The sequence below is a fragment of the Spermophilus citellus genome, assembly GCF_964194105.1.
Source record: "Spermophilus citellus genome assembly, chromosome: 9".
Lineage (NCBI taxonomy): Eukaryota > Metazoa > Chordata > Mammalia > Rodentia > Sciuridae > Spermophilus > Spermophilus citellus.
The window spans coordinates 81,392,518-81,410,167 of NC_138191.1; the positions used below are offsets into that span (position 1 = coordinate 81,392,518).

At 33.4% G+C, this 17,650-nt stretch overlaps 1 protein-coding gene across 2 annotated transcripts in view; it reads left to right on the forward strand.

The window, feature by feature from the left end:
• Window positions 1-16,743, forward strand: part of ANKRD13C (ankyrin repeat domain 13C) — an 81,260-nt gene extending 64,517 nt beyond the window's left edge. Inside the window, exons 11-14 of one of the 2 annotated variants that reach the window (XM_081307488.1) lie at window positions 1,238-1,336; window positions 4,489-4,589; window positions 6,012-6,045; window positions 13,856-13,975. In XM_081307488.1, the coding sequence (XP_081163614.1) occupies window positions 1,238-1,336; window positions 4,489-4,589; window positions 6,012-6,022 (211 nt within the window). In that variant the 3' untranslated portion in view covers window positions 6,023-6,045; window positions 13,856-13,975. Of the gene's footprint in view, window positions 1-1,237; window positions 1,337-4,488; window positions 4,590-6,011; window positions 6,046-13,855 lie in introns of both variants that reach the window. The other variant, XM_081307487.1, reaches the window with a different exon arrangement.
• The last annotated feature ends 907 nt before the right edge of the window (window positions 16,744-17,650 follow it).

Here is a 17,650-nt window from a genome sequence, read left to right on the forward strand (position 1 = left end):
TAAATAAAAAGGACTGAGCATGTGTTTCAGTGGTTAAGCACCCTGGATTTAATCCCTTAAAAAATATATATATGTATGTATGTATGTATGTATGTGTGAGATATTTCCCCTAAAATAAATAAATAAGAATGAAAATAAAAAGGACTGAGTATGTAGCACTGTGGTAGATAGAGCACCCCTGGATTAACTCCCCAGTACTGCAAAAAAGAAAAAAAAAATCTTTGTTTTCTATTATATTACTAGTACTTAGTATAGTAGTTAACCTAACTTGTATTCAGTATGTATTTATGTATTGAAAGAGTAATGAATGGATAAAGAAAGTGTCACCTACCTCCATGCTTAGAAGCCATCATCATTTTGACATTCTTATTAAAAGGCTTCCTATCTTCTCCATAATGTTTCTGTCTGAATAGTCTATAGTGTTTAACATATTTTATGAGAAGCCATTAGTTTGAACTAGCCTCTCACAGTATGCAGAATTTGAGAGGAGGCAACTATAGTTTAATGAGACAAAAGGTGTGAAATATACCTACATAGATTGTTAGTCTGTGTTCCACAGGAAGGGGTGCATTAGGACAAAAGGCAGTAGTTTTCTGAATCTGCGGCTAAAAGGAGTTTCACAGATTTTGCCTCCTTTGGAGTTCCTGGAGCCTCCTTATCACATCAAAAAGAGTCCAGATATACTGGGGCCAGCAGCCAGCATCTATATCTTCTTGGGATTGGAGTGGGTGGGGAGTGGTCTTCCAAATTCTATTTTAGGCTCATTGGAGTGCTCATGCTTGCATGTGGGGTCCAAGGAGGCAAATTAGATCTTTAAACTAAAGTTGGTATACTTTTGTCTTTTGACAGTTTACTATAGAATTCTTTATTCTTCTTAAGACTTCTTATTCATAAAGGCTGAGACTGTAGTAGACAGTAAACTGAATTGAGTAAGGGATTTTAAAGTTATGCAATAATACTTTTAAAAATTGTTTTTCTAGCGGTTGTCTTCCATAAAATAGTGATTATTAAAATTCAGTTATATTCAGTTTGCAATTGAGGTCTAGTTATTTTTTCTGAACTTTTAGTCTTTGCTGTTTTCTTTTTGTTACCCTTATCCCATTTCTTATACATCTTATTCTCTTTTAGCATTATATTATTTCTGTAGACAGTAAGAAAAATTGAATTAATAGTGAATGTCATTTGGAATAAGTTTCCTAATATTTTCTTTTTCTCTCCCTGTAACCTCCCATTTTAGAGCTCCGCATCTGGGTAGAGAGCTGGTGTGCAAAGAGAGTAAGAAAACCTTTAAAGCCACCATAGCCATGAGCCAGGAATTTCCCTTAGGGATTGAGTCGTAAGTTTGTTATTAATTATACATGTTTATAAAGAGCGCTATTAAACCCTAAAGGCTGTAATAATATTTGCATTTGATTGTTGAGTTTGAGGTCTTTGAAATGTAAAAGCAAATAGCCATTGCTTTGATATGTGTAAACCTTTAGAAATTTTTAGGTGACAAAGTATTAATATTTTTATTATTTTTTCCAGATAAATTATTGAATAGTTTAAAAAAGTTATTAAAGTAATACATGAATAAGTTTAAAAGGATGGAAGTTTATAGACCAAAAAATGGTAATTCTTTTACCATATTTATAGTTAATAACTAATGTATTTTTGTTCAGACTTATGTTTTGCGTTTTTTTATTAAAATGGGAAATTGTCCACTATTTTGTTCTATGAGTTCCTTTATCTCTTTTAAAGTGAGTGCATTGGGTTCTTAATCACATTTTTGTCGTCTTATTCTTTTTCCTTCTTTCTTGGTATTGTCATAGTATTGTTTTACTGCCATTTATTTTTATCATTCTCCTATGTGTAGACATTTTGTTTTAAGTTTGTCACTATTATAAATATTTCATTTTGTTTGCATATATCCTTTAGTTTGTCACTATTATAAATATTTCATTTTGTTTGAATATATCCTTAAATCTGTACTCACCAGATGCTTCTTAAAAAAAAAAAAATCTAATTTGGAGAAATGGGATGTGAGTAGCTACAGGTCCATTTTTTAAAAAAAAAATATTTTAAAGTTTGTTGATAGACCTTTATTTATTTATATGTGGTGCTGAGAATCGAACCCAGTGCCTCACACATACCAGGAAAGTGTGCTACCACTGAGCCATAACCCCAAGCCCTACAGCCCACTCTTGATGGAATTGTTACTTTAAGCTTTAGTAAGCGGAATGGCTATTTTTCTTCCTCGTTTCTTGTCCTTCCAGTCTGATCCAACACATCAAAAAGCAGAAAACAAAACAAAAAACCTGGCTTAATACATGAAAAATTTTTTTCTTGGAGAACTTAGTAGGACCCATATTTTCAACAGTCTGTACATAGAGCATACTCCCTGATTTTTGTCCTATATGTAAACTTTAGAAAAATGTGAGAAGGAATTAACCACATGTACAAGTTGGCCATGATACATTATATCTAGGACCCAGTGACTCCATGATGTTTCAGTTTTATAGTCTATGAACTATTGAAGAAGAAAATGTAGCTAATTTTCTGATGACATTAATTTTAGGAATTATCTAAATTTCAGAAATGTTTTGTGAAGAAATTGGGTTTCTTACTGAGATAAGATGTGTCAGTTGTAACCACTATTCCTGAAAAAAAGTAAAATAAGGAATACTACTTTCAAAAGCCATACAACGAAATCATTCCGAAATTAAACACAGGTAAAGGGACCAAAGAAAATTTTCTGTAAATACTATGGAAAAACGTATAAAAGACATGAAATCAACATACTAGACCACTCTAAGATGAGGTGAAAGAATAGAATGAAATGAAAAGGAGATTGTAAAGCTAAAGAGAAATTGATTGAGCATGAAACAACACTATTACAAATAAACATATTAGAAACAACAATAAAAGAGTAGAGGTGACTGAAATTTTGAGAGGTTACAATGAATGTACGAACACATGAAAGGAGTTAAAGAAAACAGTAGATATGGAGGACAAAGATGATTCAACATAAGAATCATTGGTGTTCCCTTTAAATAGAAAATCTTCAAAATGTAGCTGAAATAATATTCAAAATATTATAGAAGAATATTTCTCTGTAACAAAGAGCTGAATCTGTAAGATAAACATTAAGTTATAAGAAAAGTGAATCATCAATAACAAAAATTATCAGATTAAACTATTGAACTTCAATTGTTAATAAAGTAATTGAGAGGCATCAAGACAGAAAATGGGTAAAGTCAGCCTGGTCTTACATCTCCCCACCCCCAAATTTTTGATATTTATTTATTTATTTATTTTTTTTTAAATTTTTTTTTTTTAAAGAGAGAGTGAGAGAGGAGAGAGAGAGAGAGAGAATTTTTAATATTTATTTTATTTTTTAATTCTCGGCGGACACAACATCTTTGTTGGTATGTGGTGCTGAGGATCGAACCCGGGCCGCACGCATGCCAGGCGAGCGCCCTACCGCTTGAGCCACATCCCCAGCCCAATTTTTGATATTTATAAAAAAAAAGCATAGTGCAATCTGATAGTATTTCTAGCTGTCACTTATATACAATGCAACTGAAGATATTCTCAGACACAAAAAAAATTTAAGGAGTATAGCAGCTATAGGCCTTTGTTGAAAGAAAAATACTACAACTTGAAAATGAAATCCCAAGATGGGCAGAGTGGCACATGCCTATAATCCCAGTGACCTGGGAGTCTGAGGCAGGAGGATCACAAGTTCGAGGCCAGTGAGACCCTGTCTCAAAATAAAATGAAAAAAAGCGGGCTGGGGAGATGATTCAGTTGGTAGAGTGCTTGCCTCACACGCACAAGGCCCTGGATTCAATCTCCAGCAAAAACAACAACAACAAAAAAAAAAAAAAAAAAAAAAAGAAAGAAAGAAAGGATTGGGCATGTACTCAAAAGTAGAATGAGTTTTATCCCTAGTACTGCCCTGCCCCACCCCCCAAAATACCAGAAAGAAATCCATTTAACCAGAAAATGAAAGGAGAAATTGTAATATAGTGAGTAGTGAGATACAGAATTCTAAGAGGTGTGAAAATGTAAGTCAGAGGGAAAAGATAGATAATCTGAAACATATGAGTGAAATTTCCCTTTAAAGACAAAAACACTATTTATCAAATAGGCAAGAATTGAAGAAATATTAGCACACAAGAGCCATTCACACATAATTGATAGACACTTATTAAAGAAGTCAGTAATTCTGTAGACTTCAACAAGGAAACAATAAGTCTGTAATCCATTTAACTAAGGACCTAATATCAAACAACTATGAAAACTATGACTGGAGAAACAAAAGTCATAAAATTTGCACAGTAAAAAGAAAATTAAAATCCAGGATGCAGAAAGTGTGTGATTTCCTCATTCCTAAGATATGAAAGTCAGTATTACTTAGTTTGAAGCATGTAGTTAAATGCAACAAAAGAGCAACAGAAATAATATTCTGAACAATGAAATATTTTTTCTTCTTCTATTTTTCAGATTATTGAATGTTTTAGAAGTAATAGCTCCCTTCAAGCACTTTAACAAGCTTAGAGAATTTGTTCAGATGAAGCTTCCTCCAGGCTTTCCTGTAAAATTAGGTAAGAAAAAAATTTGGATGTAATTTTAGTGTCTATTTGAAATATGGAGTTGTTTATTTAAATTTAATAAGAAGTATGTTTTAAAAGAAAGCACATTTATTAGTTGCTTACATTTTTATAAAGTTTTTCTTTACTTAGATACATTGATCTATTAATCATGCATATAAAGTGCCTTATGGGAGTTCTAATTCTATGTGATTCAAATGAAATATAAGGGATGTTTCATACAAGAAGTGAATAACTAATGATATAGAGTAATAATGTGAAATAGAGAGACTGAAGGTTAGTCCAAATTTTCATCATACTTCTTAAGGTTTTGCTTATTAACAAATGTTTTTGGAGAGAGCAATCATTCAAAAAAGAAGGAATCACACATTTTATTTTTCAATCCTAATGTTTAAACTTAATTGTATCTTAAGCAATGATCTTTAGAAAAAGGAAACATTTTTTTAAACATTTTTTATTTTTCTAACTTAGAAAATGGAACAAAGACCATTTTAAATCATTTTAGGAATTTAAGCCTAGAAGTAACATTTAGCTTCAGGTAGAGCCTTTAATGCCATCCAGTCATCTAGCCAGCCACCCAATATTTAATGAATCTTTGCTATGTGACAGATACTCTTTCAGGGATAGGAGAAAGCAAAAGTTCTTGTCCTTGCATATCTTGTAGTGGGAGAGAAAAATTAGATAGTAAATGGGGTCTTTATTTAATTTCTCAGATATATTTGATCTTGTTTCATTCCATGTTTTTTTTTTTTAAATTTTTGATTGTAAATAGACACAATACCTTTATCTTATTTATTTTTTATGTGATGCTGAGGATTGAGCCCAGTGCCTCACATATGCGCTAGGCACTCTACCACTGAGCCACAACCCCATTCATTCCATGTTTTTAAAAATCCCATAATAATTACTCAAAATGCTTTACTCTCAGAGATAATGTTTTCATTGCTAAAAATTAAATCTATCCATTTCAACTTTCCAGACTTAGACATAAGCCATATTTTTGGATTAAAATTAAATTTAAAATGATTTTCACAATGCTATGCCAGTTGTCCTTTGCATTAAAAAAGCACTGGTAACCCAGTATCTGATTTGGAGGAATCAGTGATAAGATTTTGAAGGTAAAGCTAGAGGCTGTATTTTCTAGTTTTGAATAAGGGATGGCTGAGCATTTCTACAGAAGCTTGAAACTCCGTTTCTCTTTTCCATGGCCAGAAAGGATTCCTCTCTATTACAGTGACAAACTAGGACAAAGGATAGGGGTTAAATAAAAGGAAATTCCAAGAAGCTATTCCTGCATTCACATTTAATTATAAGTTCCAAACCTAAATCAAACTTGATAATGCAATGTAGATTTTTATGCAAAATAATGACTTTGATTGTATGAGAAGGAAAAAACTTTGCAATACTTTTTTGCAGGCATTCTCTGACATAGATCCACAGTCTTAACAAGGTATATATATAATCTTTTGCTGTTATACTTTAAAAAAGTTATAGGGATTTATTTATTTTGTTTGTTTGACCTTCTCTTGAACCAGCCTTGTTTAACCCCATTTCTGGCTCTATTTTTAGGATAAAAACTACAATTGTGAGAAAATTTTAACAAGTCGCAATTGTTGTTTTCAAAATTAGTCAAAACTTTATATATTGGTTATGAGTGATCTTTTCTTATATTTGCTGTTTTTCTTGTTTTGCTTTAGGGCTAAATTTGAACTTTTTTTTTTAATCAAATCATTTTCCCCCTCTTACTTTTTATAATTCCAAACAGAAGACTTTTATTTCCTGTTTTAGAAAAAAAAGACTATTAAGAAGAGACCTCTCCTTACTGCTCTCAGTCCCCCTGTCTTTTCCTCCATCTTTCCTATCTATCTCAGTGGAAATGATGTTCTTCTTCATAGTTTAAATAATCTTTTCATTTGTGCTATGTATCTGTTCTTCCAGTTTTTTTAGTGTGTTGTTGTTCATATTTCTGCTTTACCTCACAGCCCGCTTTCTACCATCTTTTTCCTGTTAGTTTTTTACTACTTTTTTCCTGTCAATTCTTTCAACCTTATAAAGTTCTACCACCCAACTTAAAAAAAGTTTTTTGTAACTTCACTTTACTCAGCTCTTGCTTTAATTCTTTCTTTCCATAGCTAAGCTGTTTGGATGTCTACTTTTATCTCTGTATTATTACTTCCTATTTACAATTAAATTCTAAATGGAAGAAGGTAAAGGGACATAAATGAGGAAAGGATTCTCTACTTCACTTGAAAGGGGTAAAATGATGACACCAGGAAACTATGATAAATTAAATGTGTGTAATACACATCGAGAGCAATCACTAAAGATGGTTTATGAAGAGAGAAACTAAAAAACACTAGAGATAATTGTCAAGTACCTTAAGGAAGGCAAGAAAAAGAAACAAACAAACCAGAATAAACAGAAAACAAAATAAAATGACAAACTTAAGTCTGAACATATTAATATACTACTAAAAATAAGTGGTCTAAGAGGAGAATTTAAAAGACAGTAATTGCTAAAGTACGATGTGATGGGGCTGAGGTTGTGGCTCAGTGGTAGAGCGCTCGCCTCGCATGTGCAAGGCCCTGGGTTCGATCCTCAGCACCACATACAAATAAATAAAATAAGTGTATAAAAAAAATCAATGAAACTATTAAAAAAAATGAATGCACATTAAAGTAGGACGTGACCTAGACCCAGCGGCTCAGGAGGCCAAGACTGGAAGATTGCAAGTTCAAAGCCAGCCTCAGCAGTGACTAGGCGCCTAGCAACTCAGTGGGACCTTGTCTATAAATAAAATACAAAATAGGGCTGGGGATGTGGCTCAGTGATTTGAAGTGGGACCTTGTCTATAAATAAAATACAAAATAGGGCTGGGGATGTGGCTCAGTGATTTGAGTACCCATGAGTTCAATCCCTAGTACCACCCCCAAAAAAAGATGACCCAGGGACTTGGGGGTATAGTTAAGTGATAGAGTGCTTGCCTAACATGCATAAATCTCTGGATTTGATTTGCACCACCAGAAAAAATAAGGGAATAAAAGAACCCAAGAATCCAGAGCAATGGACAGTGGCATTGTGCTTATAATCCCAGCTTCTTAGGAAGCTGAAGGAGAAGGATCACTTGAGCCCAGGAGTTTAAGGCCCACCAGGGCAATGAAGTGAGACTCTGTCTCTAAAAACAAAACAAAAATTAAGACCTATAGACTATCTTCAAGAGACTTAAAATGTAATGTTAAAGGAAGCTTAAAAGTGAAAGGATGGGAAAAGATATATCATGCAAACACTATTCAAAGGAAATCAGAGCTGGTTATATTAAAATTAAATAGAGTAGATTTCAAAGCAAAGGAAATTACCAGACACAGAGAAGGACATTATATAGTGATAAAAGGATCATCCCAGGAGGAAGACATTTATGGAACATTCCAGTTAACATCACCAGAATTCATATTAGTTTCAAGTGCTCATGTAACATATACTAGGGTAGGCTATGTGATGCATAAAGGAAACCTGAGTAAAAAATATGAAAGAAGAGTCATACATAGTCCATTCTGAACAAGAATCTCCAAACAGTTGGAAACTCAAAAATGATCTTTTAAGTAATCTATATGTTAAAGGAAAAGTTTCAGGGGAAATATAACAGTGCATTGAGCTTGAATGAAAATGAAATTAAATGTAGTAAAATTGTGGAACATAGATAAAGCAGTGCTGAGGGGGAAATGTTAGAGCACTAAATCCACATATTAAGAAGGAGGAGGCTCAAGCAAAGAAAATTTAAAACAAGCAAAAAAAAAAAAAAAAAAAAAGAAGAAAGAGGAGGCGGGTGCAGTGGCATGCACTTGCAATCCCAGCAGTTTGGGAGGCTGAGTTAGGAGATCTTATGTTCAAAGCCAGCATCAGCAATATAGAGATACCCTAAAGAACTTAGTGAGACCCTGTCTCAAAATAAAAAATACAAAGGGCTGGGAATGTTAGCTCAGTGGTAGAGCGTCCTTGGGTTCAATCCCAGTACCCAAAAGCAGGGGTGGGGGGAAAGGAAGACTGAAAATTGTTTGTCTATTTCAATAACTTAAAAGAAAAGAGCAAAATAAATCCAAAGCAAGCAGAGGAAGGAAATAATAAAGAGTAGAAATCAGAGAAAACAGAAAAGTTAGTGAAGCACAGTGCTCATTCTTTGAAAACAAATAATTGATAGACTTATAGAAAGACTGATAAGAAAAACCAAATTCCTGGGCTGGGGATGTGGCTTAAGCGGTAGCGCGCTTGCCTAGCATGCGTGCGGCCTGGGGTTAGATCCTCAGCACCACATACAAACAAAGATGTTGTGTCTGCCGATAACTGAAAAATAAATATTAAAATTTGCTCTCTCTCTCTCTCTCTCTCTCTCTCTCTCTTTTAAAAAAAAAGAAAAAAGAAAAACCAAATTCCTCACAAAAGGAATGAAATGGTATAGCACTACAGACCTTGAAGAAATAAAAAGCAAATAATTATATTAGGGAAAGAAAGTAAATAAAAGGCATTTACAGTAGAAAATAATAAAACTTTCCCTAATAACAAATTACATGATTCTGTAGGTAGAACAACTTATAAAGATTCTATAAAAAAAACCCAGCAGCCGTAAGTTTATTGGGGTTATAGGATACAGGTTAAACATAAAATGTCAGTCATATTTCTACATATTAACAAACATACGGACGTCAAAATTATAAGTTAAATACCAATTATAATCACTTAAAAACAGGAAATAATATAAGCAAGATTATTTCTAAAGTTTACATGGAAAGTCAAAGCTTTGAACTAGAATAGCTGTATTAATTTTACTAAGACTGCCATAAGAAACCACCACAAACTGCCTTCAACAAAAATAATTTTGGTGTTGTACAGTTTTCTGGATGCTTAAATCTAAGATCATGGTGTCAGCAAGGTTGGTTCCTTCTGAAGGCTATGATGAAGTTTCTATTCCATACCTTCTCTTCCCTGTCTTAAGATGGTTTTCCCTGTCCTTTGGAAGCATTCCAATTTCTGCCTTCATGTTCACTTAGTGTTCTCTGCATGTTTTCTAATTTCCCTTTTTTGTAAGGATTAGAAGCCATCCTAATGAGTCTTAAGACAGTTACCTCTGCAAAGATCCTTATCTCCAAACAGTATCACTTTGTGAGTTACTGAGAGCTGTGACTCAGTATCTTTTCTGAGAGGATAGTTCAAAACCATTAACTATACCTAAAACTTTTGAAAAAGAAATCACATTGTTTTGGTCATTTATTATATAACTATGGTGATCAATACATATGAAATCAGCTGAGGGATATACATATAGATCAACATAGCAGAATAGGGAATCCTTATAAAATGTAGCCAACTGATTTTGAAAAGCAGTTCAAAGGAGGAAAGCTAGTCTTTCCTACAAATAATGCTGGAGTAACTGGATATCCAACCGCCACCCCCCCCACCCCAAAAGAACCTGTGACTCTTTTGTTTTAGGCAAAAGTTGAAATGGATAATTGGACCTAAAATAATTGTAACATAAAAAACGTAAAACTTCTAGGAAATAAACAACACATTATTAGGAATCTGTATTTAGGCAAAGAGTTATTAATTTTTTTAAAAGCATGATTCATAAAAGGAATAATCAATGAATCAGACTTTACCAAAAGTTAATTTTTTCCCCAGAAAAGTGTAGGAGTAAGAAAACAGGTTACAGAGTGGGAGAAAATATTTTTAAAACATTAATATCTAGAATATGTCAAGAACTCTGAAAACTCATCAGTAACAAAACAAGCCAATTAGAAAAGGGCAAAAGATATGAATAAACAGTTTACCAAAGAAGATACATAGAGGATAAGCACATGAAAAATGTTGGTTATCATTAGTCTTTGGGATATGCATTTTAAAACTGGGGTGATATATCACTTACAGCTAAGAGAATGGCTAAAATAAGATACTATGACAACACCAGACATTTGTGAGTCAGGGTGTGGAGAAACAGGGTCACTCTTACATTACTGATGATAATGTAAAAATGGTATGTATAGCCACTCTGAAAAATATTTTGTCTGTTTCTTAAAAACTCTCTTGCAACTACTGTATACAATCAAGCAGTTTTACTCTTACACATTTACCAGAAAAGTGATTATGTTCACACAAAAACCTGTACATAAATGTTTATTTCATGTCAGCTATATCTGTAATAGCCAAAAATTAAAATTATAAATGTCTATGGCTCATTATACCAAGGAATACTATTCAGAAAGAAAAAGAATGTACTGTTAATACATGAAACAACTCAATAGGTCTTATACTGTATGATTCCATTTATTTAAAAAGTGTTTGAAGTGAAAAATCTTACAGAAATGAGGAATTTAAACTGTGCAGTGGCCCACACCTGTAATCCCAGCTTCTTGGGAGGCTGAGGCAGGAAGGATCACGAGTTCAAAGCCAGCCTCAGCAATGGTGAGGCGCTAAGCAACTCAATGAGACCCTGTCTCTAAGTAAAATATTAAAAAGGACTGGGGATGTGCCTCAGTTGTTGAGCGCCCCTGCGTTCAATCCTAGGTACCAAAAAAGAAGAAATTAAGTTTAGTGGTTGTCAGGGATTAAGGAAAGCATGGGGCATGAGGAAAGCGAATGTGGCTATAAAAAGGAAACATAAAAACATCTAACTTGAGACCAATATGTGGTGATGGAAATATTAAACATCTTTTACTGTATTGTCTGTCCGTGTCCAGTTTTTCATAATGTATTTTTGTTAGATATTACCTTTGGATAAAGGGTACTTGGGGTCTTTTGGTATTATTAGTTACAGTTGCATGTAAACCTGTAATGATCTTAAAAAGAAGGTCACTTCCTTACTTCCTTACTTCATTGCAGATTTATCTCTTCTACTCTGTTTATTATTGATATTCTATCTGTTCTTAGATTTGACTTTTTTGGAATTAGTGTCTCAGTAAATGACTGAGAGAGTGATTCAAATTTCCTCTTACTTCTTGGGTAGAGTACTATCTTGGATTTCTTCCTGTCTCTCTGGCTGTCTCTCCTTTTACTCCTGTCACTTTACATTATATTCTCACCATATCTGCTAAAATGTACTGTACACTACTAGTCTGGTCATAATCTCCATTTGCTTTTTATTTCATCCAGAGTAAAAGCAAAGGCTTTAACTTGGTCTGGCAAACCCCATCTAATTTGACTACTTATTTCTCCCCTACCCTCATTCACTTGGCTGCAACTACACCAGCCACCTCTGCTGTTCCCAGAACCACACACTTTTCTTTTAGGGCTTTTTAAAAACTTATTGTTCCTTCTGTTTGGAATTTTCATCCTCTTGGCAACTGCATGGTTTGTTCTGATCTGTTTTTTGCTGAAAGATCCTTTCACTGAGGTTTTCCTTTGATCACCTTATACAACCATTCTTACACTGGGACACTGTTCTCCCACCAGGCTTAATATTTTCTCTAGATAATTATCACACTTAATTTTTACCTATTTGATTATTCCAACCAGAGTATAATTTCCATAATGCATGGCTTTTGTTTCTTGTTTACTGATATATATCCAATGCCTGGAACCAGGGAGGGCAGGGGGAGAAGGGGGGTCAGCAATACTTTGTTTGAAAGATGATAAATACTTTGGCTTTGCTGCCCATATGGCTTCTTTCACATACTTAAGTCTTTTGTTAAAGAAAGCAGCTGGAGACAATATGTAAATGAATTTGTCTATTGTGTCCCAGTATTTGTGAACATTGAATTTGACTTTCATGTAATTTTCAGTTCAAGGAATATTCCCCCCCCCCATAATTTAACAATGTGAATCCTATTAAGCTCACAAGCCTTACAAAAATAACCCAGGCATTGAGTTTCAGTTTGCTGATCCATGTATTAGAACAGCATCTGTACATGGTAGGCACAAGTAATTTTTTCCCCAGAAATAACTAGAAATTCATAGTTCTTCTCATACTGATTTTTATTTGTCCAAGTTTTTTTTTTAACATGAGAATATTTCTGCAAAGAAAAAATACTAGGTTTATATCAGTATAAGTTAATTTATTATATGTCTTTTGCCAGGTGTTGTGGTGCACACCTGTAATCTGAGTGAGTTGAGAGTGAGGCAGAATACAAATTTGAGGCCAACCTGGGTAGCTTAGTGAGACCTGTCTCAAAATAAAAAATAAAAAGGGTTGAAGATGTAGCTCATTGGTACCAATCCAAGTACCAGAGGAAAACTTTTTTTTTTTTTTAACTCATGTGTCTTTAACCAGATGCTTGAATTAGCATGTATAGACTTATTTCAGAATTTTAAGGGAGTTTCACGTATTACAGATGAAATCTCTTGAGGTTCATAGTAAAATGATTTGTCAGAATCAAAACCCATTTTTTTAATGATTTTTACTGTTTCTGGTAATTAGGAATAAAACTAAGAAGTCAGTTAGTGTATTTGTCCATATTTAAAAAATTTTAAATTATTATTTTTGCTTCCAGGGATTGAATTCATTGGTGCTCTACCATTGAGCTATAACTCCAACCCTTTGTAAATTTTTGGATACGGTCTCCCTAATAGCCAACACTGGCCTCAAACTTGTAATTCTCCTGCTTCAACCTTCCCAGTAACTGGGATTATAGGCATTAACAATTAATATACTTGTCCATATTTTTAAAATTTTAAATTATTATTTTTGCTACAAAGGATTGAATTCATTGGTGCTCTACTACTGAGCTATAACTCCAACCCTTTGTAAATTTTAGAATAGATAGGGTCTCCCTAAGTAAGCTTGTGTTTGCCCATTATTAATGTTAGATTTCACTGTTAATTTCAGCCAGAAATATATTGTATTTAGAAGTCAGGCTGTGTGGTATGTTATTACTCCAACTTTGATGAAACATTTTGCTCACATATTTAAGTGATAGAATGTTTGTTCTCAGTGTGTTAAAACAAAAAATGAATAATGTATTTCACTTAGGTTAGTAAGAATGAAAATAAATAAGCTCAAGAAGTGAACATAACAAATGTGCTAAATCTGAAGAAAAGATGTCAGGATGCACAAAGTAGAAAGGCATTTCTCTACCTCAAGAAAAGATTTGTGGAGTCTGGCATTATGTTCTTAAGATTGGGAAGAAATGGGATCTTAAAATTCTCAAATCTCAGTATCGTTCTCTTCATCATTATTATCCCAACCATTCCCCAAAACACACATTCTCAGAATTAGACATATATTTAGGTTTGTCCAATTTATATAGACTTGTCATCATTGATTATTCTCTCCACAGATATACCTGTGTTTCCCACAATCACAGCCACTGTGACTTTTCAAGAGTTTCGATATGATGAATTTGATGGCTCCATCTTTACTATACCCGATGACTACAAGGAAGATCCAAGTCGCTTTCCTGACCTTTAACTGACATGGAAAATATGCCATCTAACCAAGGAAAAACAAGGAGATACCCCAGAGGTCAATCCAAATAGAAGGGACAAATGCTTTCAGTAAAGAAAAGGGAATTACACATTGAATTGACACATCAGTAATGATAAAGAAATGGGCCTCTAATATGAATTTTAGCAAGTTTCCTGATGTGCCATTTTCAGTCTTTTTAAAAATATACTTATTATAAGTGTAATAGTTTGACACCTTAACCCTAAGACCTTCGTATGTAAAGCAGCTATGAGTGCTGTGATTTGTTTTTAAAACTTTTTACACTTGTTGAAATATATATGCATATAAATATATCTATATATCTATATCTAAACCACTCCTGGACCATTAACATAAATTAAATGTCTTAAGAGATGTTGAAGCCCTTTAAAACTTGTCATCTTATATTCAAGGTGACATTTATAAATATTCCTTCAAGCTTTGTTTTCATAAAATGTAAACTATGTAACATTATGTATAGTTCAGTAAATTGAATGTTTGTTCAGTATAATGAACTAGAAGGAATGCAATTTTCTGTAGATGAATGAACCAAATGGTAACCATTAAACAAAACAATTACATTTATATGTTGCAATACATTTCAGAGGGAGCGTTCACTCTGCAGGGAATATGGTACCTCCTTTAGCACCTTAGTGCAATTCATTGTGGTGCTATTTGTTTTTACCTTAATTCTTTCTTCAATGGAAAATGTTTGTTACTAATCTTCTTTTCATAGAACTTCTATTTTTTTCCCCCAAACTTAAGTTTAAGAGTCCTTGTTATGTTCACGATAAGGTACGGTTAGCATGCTTATAGATAGTCCTCTTCTAAATCTCAGCACTTTAAACAAATTCCAAATTTTTAAACTCGCTTCCTAATAAGTACATATAAGTCTGATGATTTTGTTTGTTTTTAGTGGAATGTGGATCATTGGTGTCAATTTTAAAAGACGACCCACATATTTTGGACAACCCTACATATATAATGCTTTCAAAATAAGGTAAAAACATTTTATATGCTAACAGAATATATTTGTTACAAGCTAAAGTCCAGAAGCATATGGAAGATTGACAATACCTATTGTTTATTTTTTTTGATCATAGGAAAATATTTGATTTTAATTGTCTCCAAAATGTTAAAATCATGCATTACTCATTTTTTGACTTAAAATTTCTTGTATTTATTCCAAGATGGTTTGAAGGTCCAAAAATGAAAATAAATTAGGGAGACTAATGTATAACAGTCATAAAGTATCATGTTGTATTAAAGAGCTTAGCTAATTTTTAAAAAAAAGTTTGTCCTGATGAATTTGTCAAGAATGCATCTGTCAAGTTTTTAGTGTCCAGTAGTTAAAACTTCTTCCAGAATTTTAGGTAATTTGAAATGAGTTTAGAGACCTTCATTGAAGAGATGATTTATTTAAAAATCCAAAGTTATCAACCATAAGAAAATTTTTTATGATAAACATCTTTAAAACTGCATCTTCCATACATACCAATTGACCTTTTAATAAATACATTTTATAATGCAGAAAAATATTCATAGTTAAAAATTCAAAGACCTAATCACTATCGTATGTGGGTCTGTTGAATTTTGAGGAAAGAATTGGTAACCGGAGAGCTAGCTTTGCTGAAAAGAAGTTGATCACTTATATTTAGGGAATGGCTGTACACCAAGTGATTGAAATATCCCGTCTTTGGTTATTATGGGGTTTAAGACTCTAAATGGCAGTGACTACTGTTGCTCTTAGGCTCCCTCACTTTGCAGGAATCTGGTATACTTTAGGAATATATTGCAGATTTTTTGCATAAGTGCAGACTAATTGGAGAGGAGAAAAGACATGATAAATGACATGGTAAATTGCAGCTTGGGATTTATCAATTTCCTAACAGCTGTGACAGTTATGCTGGGGTACACTGGAGGTGGGAAGACTACTGAAAACTTTTGCACTTGGATTTTGTATTTAATACTTTTTCTTTAAGAAATAGTAGAAACAAATTGTCCATTCCAAAATGTCTTCTGATCGTGAAGAACAAACAAATGTCAATATCTATTATGATGGTGGAAAAAAGAATAATGCAAATAAACTTTTCACAATATTAGATTTTCAAAATATGCTCCTTAATGCAGTTAATGAATGAAGCTGTATGCTATTTTAAAATAGATCACAGCACCATATATTTTGATAATTTCACACAAAAATCAAGATTTTATAATGTGGGTTTATAAAATTGTCTTCTGCTTGTGATTTTAGAAACTTATAAACTGAGTTGGGGGCATAAAACAGTCAAATAAACATTTAGACATGGCTGATACTGCTGCCACTAAGTGGTATTTAGAATTTCTGTCCTCAAGAAATTATTCTAATGAGACAATTTGCCCTTTGTAGAATTCTCAAAATTCATAAAAGGGAAACATAAAGCTGATTTCCCTGATTGTTGTGGGTTTTAAGTACATAATGATGCTTTGGAAATTGACATGTCTCTCAGTTGATAGAAGCTGAAAACCCAGTTTTCTTCTGCTCAGATTGGTATTAAGCTTCATTTACACTAATTAGTGGGTTTTCACACTGTTATGCACATACAGCTCATTATTCACATCTTGGCGGAAGGTGAATAATGACGTTTAGCAAGCTTCTCTCCAGTTTTCATTAAGTATCAGATCAGATGAATATCCTGAATATACTGTTTCATTTTTGAGGCCATGAAAGGGCTGGAATAAATATTGTCTGTAAACAATTAAGGGACGCTTCCTTTTCCTCATTTATTTATTTATTTATTTTGGCAAGCAATGTGCTTGTAAAAACTTGGGAGTAAGAATTTTCAGGTAAATTCAAAGGCTTGCTTGTATGCTAGCCTTTAAAATAGCCTATGCTTAGGGTGAAATATCTCAGATTAATAGTGGATACAGTATGCCTTTGCTGTTTTCTAAAATTAACAAAATACATCCTTACCAAAGTTGCTATACTTTCATACATATTGTGGTTGATCTGCTCCTCCTTGGGATGAGGCAAGACGGCTACCTTCCCCTGGATTCTACTTCAGCTCTTCAGAATTTTGAACCAGTTGTATGTGCTTATGACCTCTATGGTGAAGAATTCTAGCCTTCTGCAGGACAACCTTGCCACCAAGAACAAAAGTAACGAGACTTAACCAGTTTCAGTCCATCCTTGTAGGTTTTAGTTTGTGCTTATGGTTAGCTCCAACTTATTCTTACAGTCACAAATCTTCACTTTCCAGCTGCAGCATCAGGTGCAAAGACAAAAGCCTTACTGAGACTGCTTAATCGTCTCACACAATCAAGGTCCATCCCTGTTAAAACACAAAATAACAAAAAACTAGGAGTTTTGCTTCTTTGACTACAGTTTAAAATAATTGAACATTAAGTTCTAATCGAATATAGTTTAGAATAACTTAACAGTAAACATTTGAAACATTCTGTGATCCTAGAATTTCTTATGTACCAATCACTTTAGCTAGTTTTTTTTTTTTTTCAGAATAGGAAGGATTAGGTACTGGGGACTGAACCCAGGGGCACTTTACCATTGACTACATCCTCTGTCCTCTGAGAGGATCTTGCTGTTGTTGAGACTGGCCTCAAACTGCATTCTCTTGCTTCAGCCTCCTTAGTTGCTGGGATTACAGGTATA